This window comes from Pelodiscus sinensis, chromosome 2 (assembly GCF_049634645.1).
Source record: "Pelodiscus sinensis isolate JC-2024 chromosome 2, ASM4963464v1, whole genome shotgun sequence".
Taxonomy (NCBI): Eukaryota; Metazoa; Chordata; order Testudines; family Trionychidae; genus Pelodiscus; species Pelodiscus sinensis.
The window spans coordinates 34,802,098-34,824,847 of record NC_134712.1 but is presented as its reverse complement, the minus strand read 5'-3'; the positions used below and the strand labels follow the sequence as shown (position 1 = coordinate 34,824,847).

Sequence of the window (22,750 nt, the reverse complement as noted above, 5' to 3'; positions counted from 1 at the left end):
TTTTTGCAGAAAACAAATCTCAGCTGTCTACACTGGCACTTTTGCGCAAAAGTTTTGTGCAAAAGGGACTTTTGCCCGAACGGGAGCAGCATAGTATTTCCGCAAAAAGCACTGATTTCTTACAGTAGGAAGTCGGTGCTTTTGCAGAAATTCAAGCAGCCAGTGTAGACAGCTGGCAAGTTTTTCCGGAAAAGCGGCTGATTTTCCGGAAAAACTGGCCAGTCTAGACACAGCCCATGAGGAATGAGCCCTCTTGTGCAAGAGCTCTTTCAGAAGAGGCCAGTGTAGACAGGCAACATGAATTTTTTGTGCAAGAAGCCCCTATGGTTAAAATGGCCAGCAGAGCTTTTTTGCAGAAGAGAGTGCCATGGATGCTCTTGTGCAAAAGCACATCTCTTGCACAAAAGCACATGGCAGTGTAGATGCTCTCTTCTGGAAGAGTTTTTGCACAAGAACTCTTCCACAAAAGAGTTCTTGCGCAAGAAGCTGCCAGTGTGGATTTAGCCCATATGTATATACAGCAGGCTAGAAGTAGCAAAATGCACCTGGGCAGTTAAATATGAGCTACAGAGCAAGGAACGTGGGGCAGGTTCCTTACAGTTGCATGATGCAGAAGTTTTGGCTGTAGCTCTAGTTCTAGGCAGTTTCTAAAATCTACAGATATCCTGCCCCTGACAGCTCCTTTGTCCTGCAGAGTTTGTAAGTACTACAGGAGACACAGCTCTGGCAGCTGCCTCTACTCCAGATGCTGTAAGAAAATAAAGCAAACAAATTAAAACCATTCTCCCACTCCCACTGTGATTTCACAGTGCACTATGGAGGGATGGGGGAGGAAGAGAGATTCTTGTCTCTTCAGGAAGTAGAGGAGATTTCATCTGTGGGTCTCTAAAAGAGATCTCTGGGGCAAGTCAGGATTAGGAAGTGAAAGCACTGAGCCAGGCAGCATTGCTTTGAGCAAGTGGCAGAATCTTCCCTTTGATTGGCCAGGTATGTAAGAATACTGATTTCTTCATTTGTCACCAGGATATTGGTAAACATGGATGATAACATCATTGAGCACTACTCCAATGAGGACACTTTCATCCTGAACATGGAGAGCACAGTGGAAGGCTTCAAGATCACACTGACTGAGATCTAGCTCAGCTCAGGGCCCTTGCCTGAGGAGCCACAGCATTTCATCCTCGTTGTGAAGAGCAGCAGTCCCCAGGAGCCTTGCAGATTTGTCAATGCTGACCAGAGAAAGTGTCACAAAAGTACATTGAAAGTATCGCCCACTCTGTTATTCCACACTAAAAACAAACCCAACACACAGTGACTTGAGTCTGTCAGGTACAAGGCCATGCATGTTCACTTGGTCTTTATTTATTGCTCCCCCCTCTTCAATGTGTAAGCGATTACCGGTGCAGTCATGCCGAGCTCATGTGGAATAGCAACGTTTGAACCCCCACGTTAAAACAGCACAGTGCCTTCTAAATTAAGGAAAGGAATTACATTGGGCCAATGTGGAAAATCTGGTTGAAAATCACTTTAGCAATAGCTCCCTCCACGATCAGTTGCCAGAAAATCTGATGCTACTAATTTGTGCATGCTAAAGATGGGGAAAGCGGCCAACTGAATTCGCTTGCTCAGAAATGATGCCTATTGCTCTGTAGTACATAGTCTTGCCAAATACCTCTGGTAGTTCTCCGTATGTAGCAATGAGGCTATGTAAGTAAGGCATTCAGCTACACTGTAATTTGTAAGTAAGCTGGAAAAAATACCATTTTAACCTTGTATATAATGTTTATAATATGCAATAATATATTTTAACCTACTGTATATGGGCGTGTTTACTGCCACTATGTTTTTTTGTTTGGATTAAGGGTGAACTGAGTCTCTGTCCTCTGAGAGGTTTAGATTTCTGCAAGCTGCTGAGGGGTGAGGCTGTGCTGGGCAGCTAATATTCACATCTGATTCATGGGTTTGGTTCAGTATTTATACTGGAATATTTACAAGTATCAGCCCATATGCCTCCCTGGTGTAACTCCATTAACTTCAAAGGGCTAAGTTTGGGGATGAATTTGGTCCATTGCCTCTCAAAGTTGAATGTACTGGGATTGTTTGGTCCTTCTCTTGCTGTCTATTTTTTCTCCAAAATCCTTTTCTTTCCCTCTCAATGCTGATCCCTTTCAGTCATGTTATGGCAGTGATCACCTACAGAAATATTTTCCCAGCTTAATAGGCCTGATTCTCTGTTGCCTTGCAAAGTCTATGCAAAGGTAGGTGTAAAATGCTGCCAATCTGATCTGGTGTTCTTGTTTTAACACTTGCTTTGTACAAATGTATGCTCCTGACCCTGCACAGATGCTCAGTTATTCACATGTGCAGGCCTATGAAATCAGAACTTCATCATCGTAGTTCAGCATGCGCGTAATCCTTTGCAGGACTGGAACCCAGGCAAGGCTCGGGAGAATCAGACCCACCATAGCCAGAATCTGCTTTTCACTGTATTTCTGCCTCTGTATCTCGTTCTCCATTAAGTAGGGCTGGCAGGTGTTTTGTGGCCTTTTCATACCACACATAGTCCCCACATGGCTGCTTTCCCCACCCACCTGTCATGGTGTTTAAGAGTGGACACTCTGAGGAATAAGAAGCTTATGGTATTTAAGTTTGGGTTTTGTTTGGAGCAAGGATCTATCCTGACTTGAGTTTCTGACTCTTTGTAAAAAGAAGTGAATTCTGGCAGGTGAGAGTCAGGCCTGAGTAGGATGCACAGGCCTACTGCGTAGTGGGGTTTACTCTTGAGTTTTTCTTTTCTAAGTGGAAGATGGAGGCCCTATTGTTTGGAATTCTGACATCTCAACAGGGTCTTTCAATCAGTCACAAGGGCTCCGTTGGGCTACTCATGTGCTTAAAGTTAAGCCTGTGGGTAAACAAGCATAAGGGCCCTTTGATATCAGTCAAGCTCTTTTATCTATTTTAACCATCTGTGGCTTTAGATAGGGGAGTGCTTAGCAGTGCACAGCAGTGGCAGATGTCAATGAGGATTTTGGATTGACCGAATCGTTGACATAGATAAAGGCCAAGCAAAACCTGCATATGCAGCAGCAGTAGCAACGCTTGGGTTACTATTGGACTTTGCATTCCCTTCCACAGGAACGTATTTATTTCTTCTCATCTGCATAACTGATAAGATATGAGTGTGTGTGGGTTGCAGTGTGTCCCACTGCCGGAGCACACTTTTGCTTGCTAGTCTAGGACACATGAGAACTGCAGAGCTTTAGGAAATGTGAACAGGGGTTCTCAGGTGCGCTCCCGCACTGTCTGCAAAATGAGGAGGTGCACCTGAGATTAACTGAAATTTTTTTGTAAACATACACTTTAAAATAAAGTGTTTAAGATCCTAAGATGGTCACAGAACAGCCAAATCCTTCTGGCTTTACTTGCATAGGTAGCCATACTGAACCGAAAGGCCTCCTAAAGGCTGAGTACAGCAAACAGGATTTGGGCTGATATAGAGAAAGATTTAACAATGACTAATATATCTACATTAAGGAAACCTGATAGTCATTTCTTCTTTAGCGTTATCTATCGGTCATGACCTGAAGTTTAGGGGGCTCCAGTGGATGGCATCACAAGTACCTAAAGCCTTACAGAGAATACAGCTTGCTGCCTTGTTTTAGGTTTTAGTGAGAGCCAGTGTTCCCTCTATTTTTTTCCATCAACATGCAGAATACATTTTGTTATGTACACCAAGTAGGATTGCCAGGTGTCTGGTTTTGAACTAGACAGTCCAGTATTTGAGCTTTCTGTTCAGGAAACAAATTGAGAAAATATAAATGAGAAAATATAACTGTCTAATGTAATCTGGGGTATGTCTAGACTACATCCCTCTGTCACCAGAGGGATGTAAATTAGACATACTGAAATTACTAATGAAGTGGGGATTTAAATATCCCACGTTTCATTAGAATAAAAATGGCCGCCGCTTTTTGCCAACGTGGCACTTTGCCGGCAACAAGCAGCAGTCTAGACGGGGATCGGTCGACAATGAAAGCCTTTTCTGACCGATCCTGTAAACCTCATTGCATGAGGCATAAGGGATCGGTCGGAAAAAGCTTTCCTTGTTGACCGATCCCCATCTAGACTGCTGCTTGTTGCCGGCAAAGTGCTGCGGCGGCAAAAAGCGGCGGCCATTTTTATTCAGATGAAGTGGGATATTTATATCCCCGCTTCATTAGCAATTTCGGTATGTCTAATTTACATCCCTCTGGTGACAGAGGGATGTAGTCTACACATACCCGTAGATTATGATGTAATGTCAAGTGTGTCCGGTATTTTTGTTGAAACCATCTGGCAACCCTAACACCAAGGCAAATGCAGATGTGCCCCACCAATAGAAACACATGCTACCGGCTGCAGGTGCTGTGGGCGCTCTCCTGGGTGGCCACCCAAGGAGAATCTCTCCTGGGTGACCACCCAAGCACTCAGCTTACAGGTAACATTGGTGATAGCATCTGCTGAGAAAAGAAACAAAGGATCCTGATCTCTGGGTGACAGGTTAAAAGCTTGCTTGGTTCACCCTTGAGAGCTATTGATCAAAAGAAGAGTTCAAATCACAGACAGGCCCAGTGCCAGTAACTCACTCTCCTAGAACAATGGGAGAGCTCCCCGTCCAGTGTAAATATCCATTATACATTGGTTCAAAGGCTTCAGCTGGCCCAGAAAAATACCATGCATTTATTTACATTCATGCTGCTTAAAACATATATGTCACTTATTTATACTTCATCTAAACCTCTGCTGAACAATGTAGCTTACATTTAACATTTTGCTCCTAATTTAAATGTGAGTGGGATTTGGTAATGGTGCAACAGAGGACAAAATTGCCTGTGTTATCTTGCTGGTTTTGGGCAGTTTGTGGTTATTTGCTTAAAAGAATAAAAATCTCCTGCAAGAAAGGAGTCCTAAATATGAACTAGTGGAGTCTGAAAGGCAGCCAGTTCATGGAGCTCTTTACATTAAGGACAGTTTACTATTTACAAATATTACACTACTTTTTAAACACTCCAGCAGGACGGTACGTAGCAGTTGTCCCGCAAAAGACCAATGCTATCACGCAACAACTAGTAATGCCTCAGCTGTCAGTGGGCCATTCCAGATAGTTGTTTGTATAGCCGTCCATTGAATGCCTTATTATGAACGCTAAAATATGCTATAAAAATCTCAAGTCTGATGCTGCACCAACATATTTCAGCTGCTTGTAGTCCCAATAACCATACCCCCTGATTTGGGAGTTACATTTTTGGTTAGTGGGTAGTTGGGAAATGGCAGTTTTCCTCCCTCCACATGTTCAATTTAACAATAACTACAGTTTGATGGGGTTGGAAGAATTTTTGAGGCTTCTTGTCTTTATGTGTATCTCCTGTCCACTCTTTTCTTGTGTTGATCCATGAACTACAGAAGCTATTGTTTCAGACACCTTTCCTGTTTGTTTTCCTCTGTTTTAAGCTATGGATTGGTTAAAAGTTGCAGATTGAGTGGAATTGATGGTTTCAGCGCCACCAATAAAAACGAAGCTGTACAGCTGTTCTGAATGCAGCATGTAGTGTTCTCTGGAACTGGAAATGAGTTTGCTTCCTGAGACTAAAAATGTAAAGTATGTAAAATGTTTATTCCCTTCCTACTTCCTTTAAATTGTGATAAGAGGCAAACAAGTGTGTTTGTGCCAAATTTTGTGACAGCCCCTCTCTGGCAAGCAAGAAAGCTTAGTGTATAAACAGTGTGCATTTATATTAAGGTAATAGTTCATGTAACTTAATAGTGTTGTAAATGGGAGAGGGGATTGATAAACTATAAATACAGGTATTTTATTTTTTGTACATTTTTCAGAAAGGAAAAAATAAATATTCATATGTAAGAGCGACTGGTGGCCAATAGGTTCATTGGTGTATAGTGCGTTATTAGGTACTGTTTTTCCATTTAATCTTTCTGTGTCTAAGACATGTCCCAAAATAAATAGAAGTAGCAATGTATTATGCAGGACTCAAGAGGGGACAGTGAAAATACAAATTATTCAGGCTGTGACGTCAGTATTCGTGTATTTATAAGTAGGGACTGGAAGCCACATAATCAGCTTTAATCCATGGGAAGCGAAGAACAGTATTACGCTGTATGTAGTAGGGTTTGTCTCATACAGTGAGGCACTATGAGTTACACAGTGGTCATAAAGGCCGCAAATGTGGGCTAAGTAATTGTATGAGGCCCTCATTATGGAACACTCTAGTTCAAATGTGTGTCCGATGCACATTTTCAGAGCTATGTGTGATGCTGGCTCTGCTAAGCAGGCCACTCCAACACCCACAAAACCTGTTACTCTGGCACCATTTCTGCCTCCAGGACAGGTGGGAGGAAGGCCTCTGACTAGGAAGGGTTCAGGCAAACCTGGGAGCCGGGAGCGGCCAAGAAGCAGGATACTAAGAGGAACTCTCGGGAAATTTGTACGGAGCCATGGGTGGAGTGGGCTTTGCCAGTCTGCTGTCCCAGCTGGATGCAGGTCTCTGTGGGCCTTCTTATGGGGCAGCAGCTGGGCAGCAATTTGGAGCCTCTGGAAAAATTGCCCCCTCTATAGCCCTGGGACTGGAGGAGCTCTCACTCACCACTCAGGCCCCAGTCTCAGGGCCACAGTGGGGAAGAGCCAAGCGCTCAGTCCACCCCTCCTCCATACCCCAGACCATGAGGGGCGGGGAATGAAAGCAGTGAGTGGGAATGTGGCCTCAGATGGCAGAGACAGGACAGGGGCCAGCCGCCCCCAAGGATAAGCTTCGTCGGCTGCCCACGGCCTCCTGTCACTCAGGCGCATGCACTAACTGCTGAATAGGGACCTTGGGGGGGGGGGAGGGGAGATGTCCACTAAGTTCTCCTGTTGAAGCTGTTCCATTGCAGCCAACCCATTAGAGTATCACTGAACTAGAAAGCATGAGAGCCCACAGCCTTGGGGGTGGGGTGGGGCACACACTCATCCAGCAAGCCCCACGCTCCAGTACTCCTGCCCCCACTGATCCATTAATTAATTAGCCAAAGTGCAATAATTTCCAAAGGTGAGTCTGAGGCTGCGCCACAGCTGATTAGCCCATAGCTCAGTGGCCAGAACACTCATCTGACAGATGGCTGAGCCCTGCTTAAATCTCTTCTTTTATTAGGCCGGGGGGAAGGGTGCATCGCCCATCCCAGGGGAGTGCACTAACGCCCTGGGATAAAGGTTATGTGGGTGTACACCTTAGGCTGGTCTCTGTAGCATTAGGCAGACTTGGAGCCTGCCTAGCACGTCAGGCCCTGCAGGTTACAGCTAGAGGCACAGCTGTCATCCCCCAGTGTGTGAATTGTTCTGAGGCTCAGGCCTCCGGCCACCCAGCCTGGTGCTGCAATGCACAAGCCTAGCAGCAAAAACATAGGTGGACAGGAAACCTTTGCAGAAAATAAAAAGGCCCTGGCTGGGTGGGGTGACAGCTGGGGGGGAGGAAGGGGTGAATGCCAGTGATGCCTGATTCAGGGACTTAAGAGGCTTACAGGGCAGGTGCATGCTAAAGGCCCTTTGTGACACTAGCCCTTAGTTCCTCTGGCCCTTAATGTAAATCTGTAAAATGGGGCTCCCAGCACTGCCCAGCCTTGTGTTAGGGCTGTGAGGGTAAATCCATTAACAACTCTGAGGTGAGCAGCGACTGGGGTAATGGCGGGAGGTGCTGTCGGTACCTAAGCTGGTGCTAGCTCTGACTAGCAGTACGTGCAGCAGAGCAGCAACACCGGCACAGAACCAATACCTAGCGCCTTAGACTGGTGACAGTTATTGCAACGCACCTAGGGCCCTGTAAGTGAGCCACATGGATAACCGGCTTTGCGGCGTTCACTCACGGCCCAAGCCAGCTTGTGTAGGGCCAAGGGACACTGCTGACTGTAGCGTAATGACAACCCCCAGCCTCATACAACAGCAGTCCTGAGTTACCTTTCAAGCTGGCATTCCTGAGGTCACTGAGGCACTACAGCCGCCAGAGGAAAGAAAATCATCCTCCTTCAGCCCCTGCTAGTGGAGCGGCGAAGCAGCTGTGCTGGGGAAGATGCAAGGTCACATCCAGAGGTAAAAATGAGCTGGTTCAAGAAGGTGCTTGCTTGATGGGGCGTTCAGCTGCAGGAGGGGCAGTGTGCTCCCAGCCAGGCGCAGCGCTGCGCTCTCCTGCAGGCTGCTGCACTAAACCACAGGCTGCCAAACAGGTTAAAGGGGTTGGTGGGGGTGCCCCCCCCCTTCAGGGGTGTACCAGCCCTGAGCTCCCCCCCCCCCCCCCGCTACCATTTAGATGTGCACTAGGACTTTGCTACTGGTCCCCTTTCCAGCACTGTCAGCAGGTGAGAGGCACACAGTGTCCCTGTCTTGCTCGCCCTCCTGGCTGGGGAGGGGAGATGGCAGAGGAGCAAACAACTTACACTTGGCCCTGTCCTCACACGCCCTGACACTGCCAAAAGGGAACAGCAAGCAGCATTGGGGTAGGGCTCTCCGGGTTGGGGGGGCATGTTTCAGCCCCCACTTCCCTAAATAGTTCCCGCCCCACCCCACACCTCATGCCCTGAGCCCCTCCTCACATCCCAATCCTGACTCCTGCCCCCTCCCTCGAACCCCCCTCCACACCACAAACCCTTGCCTTGACTCATGCTCCCCCCCCCCAGTCCTACGTCCCGCCCTGAGAGCCCCTGCACTCCGCCCCCCATTTACATTTCTTTCAAGTACTGTCCTATCATAACTCCACAACCCCCTGCCCTGAGCGCCCCCCTCCCCCCCCCCCCCGGGGTGCCAACTAATAGCACCTGTAAGAATGTAAGAAAGCAAAATGGTATGGGGGGGACCCACTCAGCGGGGCCCCGGCGGCCAAGAAGGAAAGCAGCAGCAGGGCAAGCTGAGCCCCCCCCCCCCCCCAGCTATTTGTGCACTGTGCCGCCCCACTGAGGCTGGGGCAAATAACCTGCCTCGTCCCTGGGCAGAAGATACTGTTGATACTTATAGGAGCTTGCACCAGGCAGCCTGCTCCCCTCAAACTGCAGTGAGGGGCCTGTCTGGTCTTCCATTCAGTAATAGCTTCTGTGCTGAATCAGCAGGCGGGAGCAAGTGCTCCTCTCCCTACTTGGTGCCTTTGCTGTTTCCTGCCCCTTTCCCCTGCCACTTGCAGTGTTAATTGTCTGCTCAAGTGTGGTTAAAAGACCACAGAAGTTACTGAGGTGAGTCCCTGTTAAAACACACATACTGCGCACTGCATGGCCAAGTGGGCATCTTTAGTCCTGGCTCCAATGTATGAACAGCCTTACCCAGCTGCAGTGGAGACATGTGATGGCAGAAAACCTGGTCCCACCCTGCTGACGTGGCTTCCTATTTCAGGGTCTGAAAACTCCCCTGCCCCCCACCCTATGCTTCAAGCCAGGATTAGACCAGCATATGGAACTGTTTTGCGAAAGAGTTCTTGCACAAAAAGTCTTCCAGAAAAGCACGTCTACACTGTCATGTGCTTTTGCACAAGGGCATCCATGGCAGTGTGGACACGCTCTTGCACAAGAAAGCTCTGGTGGCCATTTTAACCATAGGGGCTTCTTGAGCAAGAAATTCATGTTGCCTGTCTACACTGGCCTCTGCTGGAAGAGCTCTTGCGCAAGAGAGCTTTTTCCTTGTGGGATAACTCTTCCGGAAGAAGCCCTGTTTTACAAGGCTATACTGTAAATTTACTTGTGCAAGAATGCACATGCAGTGTAGACAGCCAGCAAGTTTTTGCACAAGAATGGCTGTTCTTGCACAAGAAGCTGCCAGTGTAGACATAGCCCTGATGTTTCTTCTTTCTTTTACAGAGCTGCTTGCAAGGGCTGTGTCTACACTGGCAAGTTTTTCCGGAAAATCATCTGATTTTCTGGAAAAACATGCCAGCTGTCTACACTGGCCGCTTGAATTTCCGGAAAAGCACTGACGATCTAATGTAAAATCATCAGTGCTTTTCCGGAAAAACTATGCTGCTCCCGTTCGGGCAAAAGTCTTTTTCCAAAAGACTTTTGCCCAAAAGGGCCAGTGTAGACAGCATAGTTCTGTTTATCGCCCGATCGTGAAAATGGCGATCGGGGCTTTTTTGTGGAAAGGTGCGTCTAGATTGGCCACGGACGCTTTTCCGCAAAAAGTGCTTTTCTGGAAAAGCGTCCTGCCAATCTAGACGCGCTTTTCCAAAAATGCTTTTAACGGAAAACTTTTCCGTTAAAAGCATTTCCGGAAAATCATGCCAGTGTAGACGTAGCCTATCTGTTTCATGTAGTCCTGGGGCACAGGCAAGGACATTGTACGAAAAATATTTCAAATGGCGCAGTTGGCATTTGCAGACTGATTTCAGTCCAAAAATAGGCTTAGGGAGGACATAGGGCTGAATTCCACCCTAAATGCACTAATAGGAAATCCAAATGTTAATGCCCCTTCCCCATATAGTACTTGCACGCTGGAACATCATAAGTATTTTACTTAGATTTTAAATTCTACTCTGCACGGACTGTGAAAAGAGCCACTCGTGTTTCTACATACCTGTGTCAGGCTTACGAAAGTTATTAGGTTAAAGAAATAGTTCAGCCTTGCTGCAAAGACTATTTAATGAAGGTTATGTATTCTCTTTAATCTGTGCAAATGCTATGCTTTTCCCGGCAGGAAATTTCCAAGCCCAGGCATCCCAGCTGGGTCCAAATGCAGAGGCAGAGTGTTTAATCCTCTTTGGAAGATCCTTCGTATAGTGCTTGTTTCACAGCAGGATTGCAGAAGGTAGGCGCGTTTTAACTCTGCCTAAGTGTATATTGTAAGCCAGCTACAGCCTGGACATTCTTGTTCATTGCTTCCTTTCTCATGTGTAGAAACTCTCAGCTACCAAAGCTTCAGAGGGGTAGCAAGTTAGTCTGTAACAGGAAAAACTTTAAAACCAACAAATAGTCTAGTAGCACCTTAAAGACTAACAAAACATGGAGATGGCATCATGAGCTTTTGTGGGAAATGCCCACGAAAGCTCATGATGCTATCTCCATGTTTTGTTAGTCTTTAAGGTGCTACTGGACTATTTGTTGGTTTTAAAGTTTTTCAGCCACCGAAGTCACATACTGGGACTTCCCCACATTGAGAGAGACAACTGAAATGTGTAAGAAGAAACTTGCAATGGTGCAGGTTGGTACAATTCCCTGTAAGCCCAGTTTACCGGCTTGTCCTTTCTGCCAACAATAATCCATAGCAACAAACAGAGATGAAGTCACTCTTGTGAAGCATGCTGAAAAAGCAGGTACTGGTAAGGGATGGTGAGCTTTTGTGGTAGGAGATTTATTTTTTTAAACACTGATCATAGTTCAACTTATATTTCTTCCAAGTTGTGAGTAAAAATATGCCTAGACTATGCAGCTCTTCATAGCAAAGCTGTGTCAACACAGCCCTTTCACTAAAAGTCAGTGTGCGTGAATGTATTTATTGGCACTTTTGCCAACAAAATACTTCTATTCCCAACAAGTGGGCTTTATTTGTTGGCAGCAGAGTGCTCCTGCTGACAAAGTAGTATTCACACATACACTTGCCCTGGCAAAACATTGTCATTCATGGGAGAAGGGGAAATTAAGCACCCCTGAATGACAAATGTTTTGTCGCACAAGTGCACGTGTAGACAGAGCTTGAGAACCCGCGCTTCCAATAGCAGTACTTCCAACTTGTGCTAGTTCTAACAGGAATAGATTGGCACGTGTGAAAAGGGAGGACAGATAGTATTAGGTGAAGAATTAATTGTAGACCTGTACCTTGAAGTTTTTTCTCTAAGCCTTATGGCTAACTTGCTCAATTTTCATCAGGAACAATAGAATAGCACTTTCCAGAAAACTAGCTGCAGCAGAATATTTATTAGTAGGCAGGAATATTTAGGGACTTCCATGGGGAATTTGTTTGTGAACCTTAGTGTTCACCATACACTTATGTTCATAAAGATGGTTGAGGTTATGCATTTATATAAGAAAAACAGAATTCAGAGTTTGGTGCAACCAGCAATTCCAGTGTGAAAAAGCACCATGTCACAAAACAGTTTACAATACAAAATTCTTCAAAAATCTAACATTTAAAAAAACAATATTTGTTCAACAATAGTAGTACAGTAAAAAATTCTTATTTCCCTTCGAACAATACTGTTCAGATGTTTGGCACTGAAAAAAACTGCCACAAATGTATCTTTTTTAACCACACAATGCTATTGTATGTGTCTTTGTATAACAAGGGAAAAAACTTTTGCTAAATGTATCATTTTGACAGATGCATTTTAAACTGCTTTCTCATAAAAATATCTGAAAGATGCAGCAGCACAATGTGCAAAATGGATCTATAGTCCTCTCAGAAAATGTATTGAATATCAAGATTGGCCTGGGATAAAATCCTGGATCCAGGCACCCCCAAAACCTTAGAAGAAGGTGGATCTAAATTTCATAATTGGATCCAACTGGGTAATGGGCTGAACCTTAACTAAATCCAAACACCCTGATTAGGATTCAGATCCAGAATTAGCTGTTCCAGGAGCATTTTCATTTAAATTATATTGTTTTTAAGTAGGTTACTGACATCAGCATGAAAATAGGACTATGCAAGGCTAAGTTAAGGTTATAACCAATTTATTTTGTTTTGACATAGCCTTTAAAGTATAAAGGGAAAGTGATAGGGAAAGTGACCGATCCTTGTGTCTTGTGGGAGTAAAGGCCTGAGTGATCTAGTCATGCCTGTAAAGCTGAGACAACTGAGCACTCTTCACTGCTATGTCATCACAAGTGTCACATGATGGGGAAAGGATATGTTTCTGGGAAAGGTTTCCAAGTCTTGCCCTCATGTAGCACAACATGTGTGATCAGAAAAGCGGAAGCTGAGAGATAAATACACAAAAATAGACTTTCCAGGAAGAGTCTGTGTGAGTTTTAAACTAACCCCATTAAAAATAAGGATGCAGATTTTGTACACTATGTAAACCGATAGCATCATTATAATGACTGCCCACAGCTGCACAAAGGAAACGTCAACAGGAACATGCATTTCTTTAGTGTTGTTTCTATGAACAATAACAAAAGAAGTCAGTTTAAATAATCTGTACAGCTTACAACAAAGATGCTATTTCTAAGACACATTACCACACATTAGTACAGTTTAAAAAATGCAAACTAATGCTTCTAAGACTTCCATAAAACTGCATATGATATATACAGGAGAAAGTGGTTGACATATTGGAAAGGATAATCAATAAAGTAATTATACAGGTACACTAGCAGAATAAGAAAAGTTTACTTCCTTCACACTAAAAATTCCAGAAATATCCTAAACATTTATAAAATAGCAAACTGTGATCATGCTTAGAAACACAAACTATGTACACACTAGCACCTACCAAACTCCTTTTCCCTAGGTGCTGCAAAACTGTTGTTTTTTAAGTTTTCCTTCTCCCTTGTAATTTGTTTCTTGGTTTCATTTCAAAGGTTTGGTTTAACCACTGATCCTTGGCATTTCTAACATATACACATTTATAGTACCAACGGCCCAAATCCTGAAGTCTTTCCACAGGCAAATCTCCCACTGATGTCACCTTCTTTGAGTTTTGTCAGTACAAGAACTGAATAAAATCTCACAATGTGTCCATATGAGTTTTGAGCAGAAACAAACAAGGTGACTCACAACATTCTGATGTGAATAAAGGTGACCAATGATTTCAGACAGCTGTAATAGAACACTACAAATTGAGCTAGTTTAATATTTGCCCTTCTCAGAATTTAACATTTCTTTCTTGAGTTTCATACATTAATTTACAAAGGGTTAATTCAAGAGGTATTTCAATTTTCCAGCCTAAGAAATAAAGATGCAAGTGGTTAACTTTTTGAAAACCCACTGATTTCAGTGGGAGGGTATATGTGTAGTGTGCATACACAATTGGGCCCACATTTTTATCCTACATCAAGCAGTAGACCTGTATGTTCATAACTGGTAATGTTATTAAACTGATCAGCTTTAGGTGTTTTTGCCAAAGTGTAATACCGATCACCTCTTTAAAGTGAAATACGACGGAAGCTGCAGAAACACAGAAGAGAAAAATGGAAAATTTGAGAGAGAGAGAGAGAGAGAGAGAGAGAGGATGGTAGTGGGTAAATGGAGGAATTAGCAAGTTCTAATATAAAAACCAAGTCCAACCAATTATAAATTCAAGTGCATGCAACAAAGATTGTGCAGACAAAAAAACCAAAAACCAAATATAATCCCTAGATCAATTAAAAACTCCATTTTTACTACATACAACCTGTTTCTGTTATTGCGGCAAAGCTTCCATTGGGATCAATGGAAATTTTGCTGGAGTAAGAACTAAAGAACAACAGGACGGGATCCAGTAAAGTTGATTTCACTCTGTTCAAAGTAACTATGAAAAAAACCAATATACTGAAATATTAATAAATTAAAGAATAAAAAAAGAAAAAAATCATCTCATGCATTAAAAAGGTCAGCATTTCATTGGACTCTATAGATCTTCACTGGCATGAATCTTTGATGTTGTTTTTCCCTTCAAACACTTTACTGAACAGGGTTTGGTTGTACTGGAAATTGTATTACTTTTAATTGCAGAGGCTACATGAGAAAATTAGGTAGCGCTCCGTTAATAATCAGACAGCAGGAAAGTTGTATGTATCCAAGTTGTAGGGCAAATGCAGGTTAGTATAAAAGAGGATTTTCTCAGTTTTGCTAATCATCATCATCATCTGCTCCTTCAGTGTTCAAGGTGGCCATCAAGCTAACCAAGCGATGACGACATGAATCTTTGGGCAGGTGGGATGAGAATCCTCTGAACTGCTCAAGGCTGGACTAACTCTGTCCTTGTTGGAATCAATAGAAAACTCCATCAGCTTCAACAGCGATAGAGCTAGGACAATGCTGAATACTTTTGAAAATGCCATCCACACTCTTAATTGCAATATTCTTGCAGGGGGAGAACAGCAAAGAAAATATCTTTGATATGCAGCTCTGAGTTTGTGTTGGAGTACATGTTATCATTAATTTGTTACTGAAGACTCAGAAGGCCCAGCCAAAGCTAGATACAGACATTAGAGCTATACAAATAACTGGTTAGGTTTTTTTGGGGGGGGGGTGTCTTTTTTTGTGTGTGTGTGTGTTGTTGTTTTGTTTTTGTCTGAACTGAAAAAAAAAGGTTTGGGTCAAACGAGCTGTTTTGTTTTGGCTTTGAGGATTTTTTTTAAGGATTAATGAAACTGTAGTGTCAAAATGAAAAGTTCAAATGTTTTATTTAAAAAAATGTCAAAACAAAATATAAACATTATTTTTTCCGAACCTTGTTTGTGCTTTTTGACTGAAACAATTTGGTATAACTCAGCAAAATGTTTCAGCCAGCCCAAATCTGCATCTTTCTCTGGAAAAAGTTTCTAATAAAAAAAAAAATGTTGCTCAGCTCTAGCTGATATATAGGAGGAGGAAGACACTGTTCCTCTCTTGAAATCAATATTTTGTAAGCCATGGGAATAGCTAACAAAACTGATTAGCGTTAGGTTGCAGCAGATTCATAGAAACTTTTTGTACACTGACTTTCCAGGGTCTTTCTATCTGTATCACACAGGGTGAAATTCACCCCCAGGTAAATGCTTGACCTTAAATGGGACTGAAGTGGTGCAAAATTCTGCACAGCCTTTAGTCTAGGAATGAATGGCACCTGTAGTGAATTCAAACTTTAATCTATTAATTTTTCTGACCTTTTCATATTGTTCCATATATAGGAGTGCTCTCATTTGTCTTGTTCATTGTCTATTACACATTTTAGGAAGGATTTCTTAAATCACTACAGTACAACTAAATAACGAACATAAGAATTTATGAATGGCCATATTGGGTCAGACTGAAAGTCCATCTAGCCCAGTATCCTGTCTGCTGACAGTGGCCAGTGTCAGATGCCTCAGAGAAAATGAACAGAACAGGGAATTATCAAGCATTCCCTCTCCCATCACCCATACCCAGCCACTGACAGAGGCTAGGGACACCATTCCTACCCATCCTGGCAATAGCTGTTGATTGACCTAACCTCCATGAATTTATCTAGTTCTTGAACCCTGTTAAAATCCTGGCCTTCACAACCTCCTCTGGCAAGGAGTTCCACAGGTTGACTGTGTGCTATGTGCTATCTTCTGAGGCAGGGCTGAAGAAATGTAATATGTGCATGCCCAAAGAAATGCACTCAGTCTTTAGAGATATGACTTTGTTTCATGGACTAACATAATTAAAGGTCGGCAGAGCAGGATTTGAAAAGTTTGTGCACCTTATACATCCATAATGTGGCACCAGCCTCAGCTGCAAGATTATCTGCACCTCAGCCAATCAGAGTCTTAGAATCCCAACACCACCAGCCAAAGTCACACTGCATGGAGAGATACTAAATGAGACAGTCCTACGTGCTATAGTCAGATATAGTCTGATAGTGTGGGAATGGTGGAAAGACATAGATCCACCTTTCAAAATGACCCAAATACATATATTAAATTTCCTGTGTGTTCCTTATTTCTAGTGAATATCTGTATTTCATGCCAATTTGCAGATCCTTCTTTGGTTATTTTTTTGGTTTTAAAAAAAATCACTATTTACTTTAAATGCAATACTGCTCTGAAAAGTTTCTGTAAAATAGGCATCGTGGGGCTCCATGTCCATTTCCTCACACCAGTTGTATATCAGATGTTCTCAATTTATAAGTGAAGGTTTTTTTCACATTGCCAGCCTTGAAAATCAATGTGGGCCTTCAAGAGTCAAGCTGAGTTCTTTACTCCTGGTGAATCATAACGGGGAACAAAGTTCTGCAGGCCAAATTATGCCCTCAGTTATACCTGTGAAATGCCATTATCTTCCATTTATGCCCTTACTGACATCTGCTAACCTGGCTGGTGCTCTAATGGGAGCACAGTAAACAATTCTGTTAATGATGCACATAATTTATCTCCGGGTCCTGAAGATGCGGACTCTGAAGAAAAAAGTATTAAAACTTATTTATGATACTGCAGTTAGTAGCTCTGACTTTGAACAGACCCAGGGAATGGATCTGTTCAGTTAGAAAGTACCATTTTTATATGGTAGTATCTAGGTTTCGAGGGGATATATTTGCCTTTTTGCAATTTTCCATATGGAAAATGTATAGCTAGGCAAAGTAAGAAAATGCTATTTGAGAACTCAGTTTATATTTAAGGATATTTCCTTTCTTTTATACTATGTTGACAGTTTGTGATTTTAAGTGATAAAACTTTAATATTTGGACTGTCAACATCTGCTATCATTAAATAATTATTGCCTGGCCACCCATATGGTCTGATTACCTCACCTCCAATTTCCCACAGCTATGAAAATTTCAGTAGATAAATAAAACAAATATAGAAATAATTGTTAAAAAATAAGCATTGATCTGTCAACATTATTTTTAAAAAATCCAAATTCTGCCAAGCCTCATGCAAGATCCTACACTGTACCTGATTTTCTACAGCTTTGATCTTGGGTAGCCATTTATAGATGTGCAAAGTGAATGAAGAACTATACCATTCTGACCCGGTAGCAATGTACAATCAGTTTACACGGGTGTAACAGGCAACACAATATGCAAGACAGAGCCCTTTGTTTTTAAAACACCTGGCAGACAGCACCCAAATATACCAAAAATGTGCCAATGCACCATGGGAAAATATTAGTGAAGCAGAACTAATTATCTCACTCTTCTCACTGGCATCTACTGTGATCCTGTACCGTGTTGGAAATACACGTGGTTTTGGTGTTGGGGACAATAAAGTTCCAACCTACCATCCTACCTTTGTCCCTCCACTGAGTATTGATTGTCCAACATTTGCAAAGCTTCTTTATGCTTTTATAATTATACAGTGTCCTTAATATCTATAAACACCGATTTCCCCTTCTCTAAAAATGTAAAATAATGTGTAAATGTACAGTGAAACACAGAGCAAAGAAAGATACAGGATACTTAAAATCACAGAGTTAGAAGAGACCACAAAGCTCATCTAGTCTAACTTCTTGCCAAGATGCATGATTTGTTGTGTGTCAACCATCCAAGGCAGATGGCTCTCCAGCCTCCTTTTGAAAACCTCCAGTGAAGAAGTTTCCACAGACTTCCAAGGCAGTCTGTTCCTTTGTCCTATCCTTACAGTTTTAAAAGATTTTCTGAGATCTAAATCTGCCACACTGTACTTTGAAGCCCTACTTTGCAAACAGTAGGTAAAATATTCCTTCCAGGAGATCAGGCACTTCATCTTGCAGCCAAAAGACCAACTCACCACAGGCACCAACTGAATCAGCAGAGTTATATAGAAAAGATGGTTCTGTAACATTGACTCATTAGAAAAGTGACCCTAGACTCAAGCTCACATCTCAGAGCTCACAAAGTTAGCTTTGAATGCATATGTTTATAGATGTAGAGTCACCGAGTTTAAGATAATCTAGGGCAGTGTTTCTTAAACTTTTTGAGACCACGGAACACCAAACAATAATATTTTTGTATGTGGAACACCTATGAAAATTTTCTTCAAAAAAAAAATTATCAGATAAAAAATACAAAAACAAAGAAAAGCGGCGAGGAGTCCTGTGGCACCTTATAGACTAACTGAAGTGTTGGAGCATAAGCTTTCATGGGCAAAGACCCACTTCGTCAGATGCATCCAACACTTCAGTTAGTCTATAAGGTGCCACAGGACTCCTCACCGCTTTTGCAGATTCAGACTAACACGGCTACCCCTCTGATACTCAAAAACAAGGAAGTAACAAAAACAAAGAAGAGGTCACGGCACACCTGCGAGTTGTTCATAGAACACCAGTGTTCCGTGGAACATAGTTTAAGAAACACTGATCTAGGGGAACATCCTGCATGGCTTTATACCTTGGCTTCTATAGACTCTATATACCAGTTAGTCTGCACAGATGACTTGAGTACTCTCCTTCAAGGGCACGGTTTCTGTACAGCCTTCACCAAAGAACTAACACCTCTTCTGTTCAATAGGAATTTCATGTGAATAAACAAAGTTTTAATATTTTACAGGTGTTAGGTCTACATGTTAGACACAAAACACTAAACGTTTTTGGACACCAGATCAGCCAAGTTTACCTATCAAACATACATAAGAAATATTGAAAAACATCTACAAAGTTACAGTAAGTGGTATCAAGCACCCTGTTCTGTTTGCAGTCCAACTCCGAGATTATTTTTATTCATTTCCTTAAAAATGGTGAAGTTGCTGTGACTTTTGTTTGGTCATTCTTTTTTCCAAGAGATCTCTGAAGATAATAATGACAATTAGTTAGGACAACAAAGAAATGATGCATACCAGTACTATGTTTGTTTTGTGAGCCAATAAGATACAGATACTCATTTAACAAACTCAATTATATATCATTAAAAATAGCTAATTTTTTTACTCGAAGAGTAAAAAAGGAACAGGTAATATTTTGAAACAAAATAAATTGTCAAAGGCAGGCAGATAAAGGAATGATCTTCATGCATTTTGTTATTTATGTCCTTTGAAGTTGTGAATTACATGTCTAGTTTTCAGTGGAAAAAATTACAACTCCACTGGCCTGGAGTCATATCACAGGTTGCATTTTCAAGCATATAGTTTAAGTACTAATGCACAAACTAAGTCTGTCAAAAAAACAGCCAAACACCAAACAGAGGAACTAGATTCTGGGCCAAAGGATTCTCATGCTACAAAAAAAGAGATAGAACGCAGCTGCTTTAAAAAGGCAACACTTTAATAGTTTCAGTCACATGCAACTGCTTTCGCTGTATTAAAAACAAATGAATTGTAGGAGCTAACCACTTTGAATATTTTACTTCAGCTTTAATAAATGTCAACTTTTCTAGCTTGTCTGCTTTTGATCCACAGCCTGCCATGATACCTGGGATTGGAATTTTTCAATGTGTATTCAGATTTCTAAGAAAATTTACATTCCAATTTATTTTACTCCGTAGTGGATATGATGAAGTGATCCAAAGAAGGGCCTGAAATACTGAAACTGATTGCTTATGTCTGCTGAAGGAGCAGATCCTCAGTGGGTGTTGACCCATTGACCTTAATGCAGCAATTTACAACCATCAAGGACCTAGCCAGATTGGTCCAAATGAAAAATGACCCTCCAAGCAATAAGGAGAGATTTGACCTTTGAGTAAGCATGAGGTGATCTCTGCAGATTTCTCCTAGGGCCAGGGCCTCTCTGAGGTCTATTTCTGGCAAACAGAGAATTATTCTGAAGAGCACAAGCGCTTTACAGGTTCTGTTTTGTGCATAGTATCTCCAGTGGGGTGGGGATAAAACAGGGATGGGAAATTGGCTGAAATAGTTTTTTGCCTATCAGAAAATTTTACTGTAGTATTTCCAGCGACTCTGCTAAAAGCTAAAAAGGTTATGTATTGAAGCCTGCACTTCTGCATGCCTTTTTCTGTCTCTCTCACACAACTGTCTAGTCTTTTAACTCATTCAGCAGGAGAATAACTTCAATGGTATTTCTATAACCACTTTAAATTTAAATTGACTTGGGATAAGCCCTTTAGGTCAACAGACAACAAAATGGGCCTGATGACCTTTTATCCTAGATTGCTTTGCAACTTATAGTTGAATTTGACAGAACGGATTAAATATGTTATTTATAAATAATTTTCATTGTGTGCCATATGGTAAGAATGGCAGATCAAAATGGTATGAAGAATTAAGTCGAGGATCTTTTTCTTTCTTGAATTACTCTAGATATTTTCTCCTACCTAGTTAGTAGCATAAGCTTACTATACTGCACTGCTTTTTCTTGATGGCTAATCTGCATTTAACTAGTTTGTAGCAGCAGATCTAACCTGTTTTACTCATATTATTTTAAATTAAGGCTAGCTGGGGGTTAACATCTACAAGGTCACTATCAACTCTGTCCCTCCTAAAATGTTTATTCTGTAGCAGTCCCACAAATGCCTAATATTGGGCAGTGACTGCAATGATATATGACCTACCATATCACAAAGCAGACTCAGCAAATGACAGGTTAGCGCAAACTCAGGCAGAATAATACCTCCTGTTGCTAAGCTTTCCCCCCCCCCCCTCCAAAGTAGTGCTTGCAAATTCCTCATGAGATCCCAAATGTATTCGCTGCTGGGAATATAGTGATACTGACCAAATGAAAGAATTTTGCTGCAGCCAGTTTCAGAAATCCTTTTGCATCCAAGTGAAAAGATAAACATTCAACAGTTCTCTCTTGCATCTAATTAAAAAAACATTTTAATGTATATAAATATATCATTAAGCGTACCATTTCCTTGTTTCATAACAGACCTTTCAACCCTACTAAAGAAAATGAAGTATGAAATCTACAATTCTAATTTTAAAAAGAGTTTGTGATAGTAGCTCTCCAACCTTTAGAAGTCAACACAGGAACCACATTATCTATGTGTACAGAGAGAGGAAAAAAGTCCAACCCATACAAAGACATTAATAACAGTGGACTCGTCTCCCTGGCAGCTGTTTAAGGTTGCACAATGTTATTTCTTAGCTTAACTTCTAGGCTCCTGTTGTCAAAACTGCTTTATTACTAATCTGAAAATTTCTCATTAAACACACATCTCCCTTACATTTGCGTTCAATATGCATTTACTAATCCCAAATGGCAATAGATAACATCCGCCTGTTTCTTCTGTTTTGGAATCAGTTATAAATTGTGTTTGATTTGATAAAACCATCTTATATCAACCAGCATAAGCCAAGTAAAAACCAGCTGATAAATTCCCCCTTCTCCATACACCTTAAAAACTTTCACAGTATCAAAACAATGGGGCATTGTAGGGAAAATAAAGTGGGCTAGAATTTGCTAATTTACTGTATTAACACTTCTTACTCATTCTGTCTTGTACCTCCATTTGTGTCTGCTGGATTAAAAAAAAAAACTGTACAAATGAAATACTGCACCTGTTGTAACACTTCAACCATTATTGTGCTTCAGAGCCTGTGAGTGAATTTTCAGCTATTATAGCAACATTCTAAAATCTGGAAATAATGCGTTACTGAAGATTTCTTCCTTCTTGTTGTTTACATTTCAGAACAGACAAATTGAACAAAATAACATCTTCTAAACAAATTAACACCACGATGTCCATTTAAAACTGTATTTCAGTCTGTGTTCTGGACAAACTATTAAGAGCATTCAGCATTCGTATAATTAATCCACAAGAAAAGAAGCTAAAAGGTGCCACAAAAGAAGGCATACTTGGTCATACAGAGGCAACACCACCATGAATGTTATTTGGCAAAAACAAAACAAAACAAAAAGCAGATCCACAATTCATTCAAAGAACTGTGTTAGAATTGCCCAGCACTGCTAGGGTCACACTGAAGGAGACGGACAATGGATGGATCACTCTTGGCCCCTCGGATGAACTCTTCCAGAGATAGTTTGCCTAATAAGAAAATAAATAATAAATGTTTGTTTAGCATTATAAAAAGCACTAATGAGTCACAGCACATATGCAATGCTTTAACACAATGGATGCATGCAGAAATTTACAAATTATCACTACAAGGAAAGCATGGGGAAACGACTAGGCCTTGCAGCATGCCTGAAAGTAGCAAAATCTAGGCTCTGTGGGATCAACATTGTGGGGAGGGACTTTCAGATTTGAAGAACCATCTCTAAGAATGCTCCCTCCTTTTA

At 41.8% G+C, this 22,750-nt stretch overlaps 2 protein-coding genes across 6 annotated transcripts in view; one reads left to right on the top strand and one right to left on the bottom strand.

Annotated features, from left to right (window-relative positions):
- Positions 1–3,835, top strand: part of GRHL2 (grainyhead like transcription factor 2) — a 113,771-nt gene extending 109,936 nt beyond the window's left edge. For all 5 annotated transcript variants that reach the window (XM_006122408.4, XM_006122407.4, XM_006122406.4 and 2 more), the window contains exon 16: positions 1,024–3,835. In XM_006122408.4, the coding sequence (XP_006122470.1) occupies positions 1,024–1,138 (115 nt within the window). In that variant the 3' untranslated portion in view covers positions 1,139–3,835. The remainder of the gene's footprint in view (positions 1–1,023) is intronic.
- A 15,963-nt stretch (positions 3,836–19,798) lies between these two features.
- NCALD (neurocalcin delta) overlaps positions 19,799–22,750 on the bottom strand; it is a 92,073-nt gene continuing 89,121 nt past the window's right edge. The window contains exon 4 of the mRNA XM_006122405.3: positions 19,799–22,496. Within this exon, the coding sequence (XP_006122467.1) occupies positions 22,399–22,496 (98 nt within the window). The 3' untranslated portion in view covers positions 19,799–22,398. The remainder of the gene's footprint in view (positions 22,497–22,750) is intronic.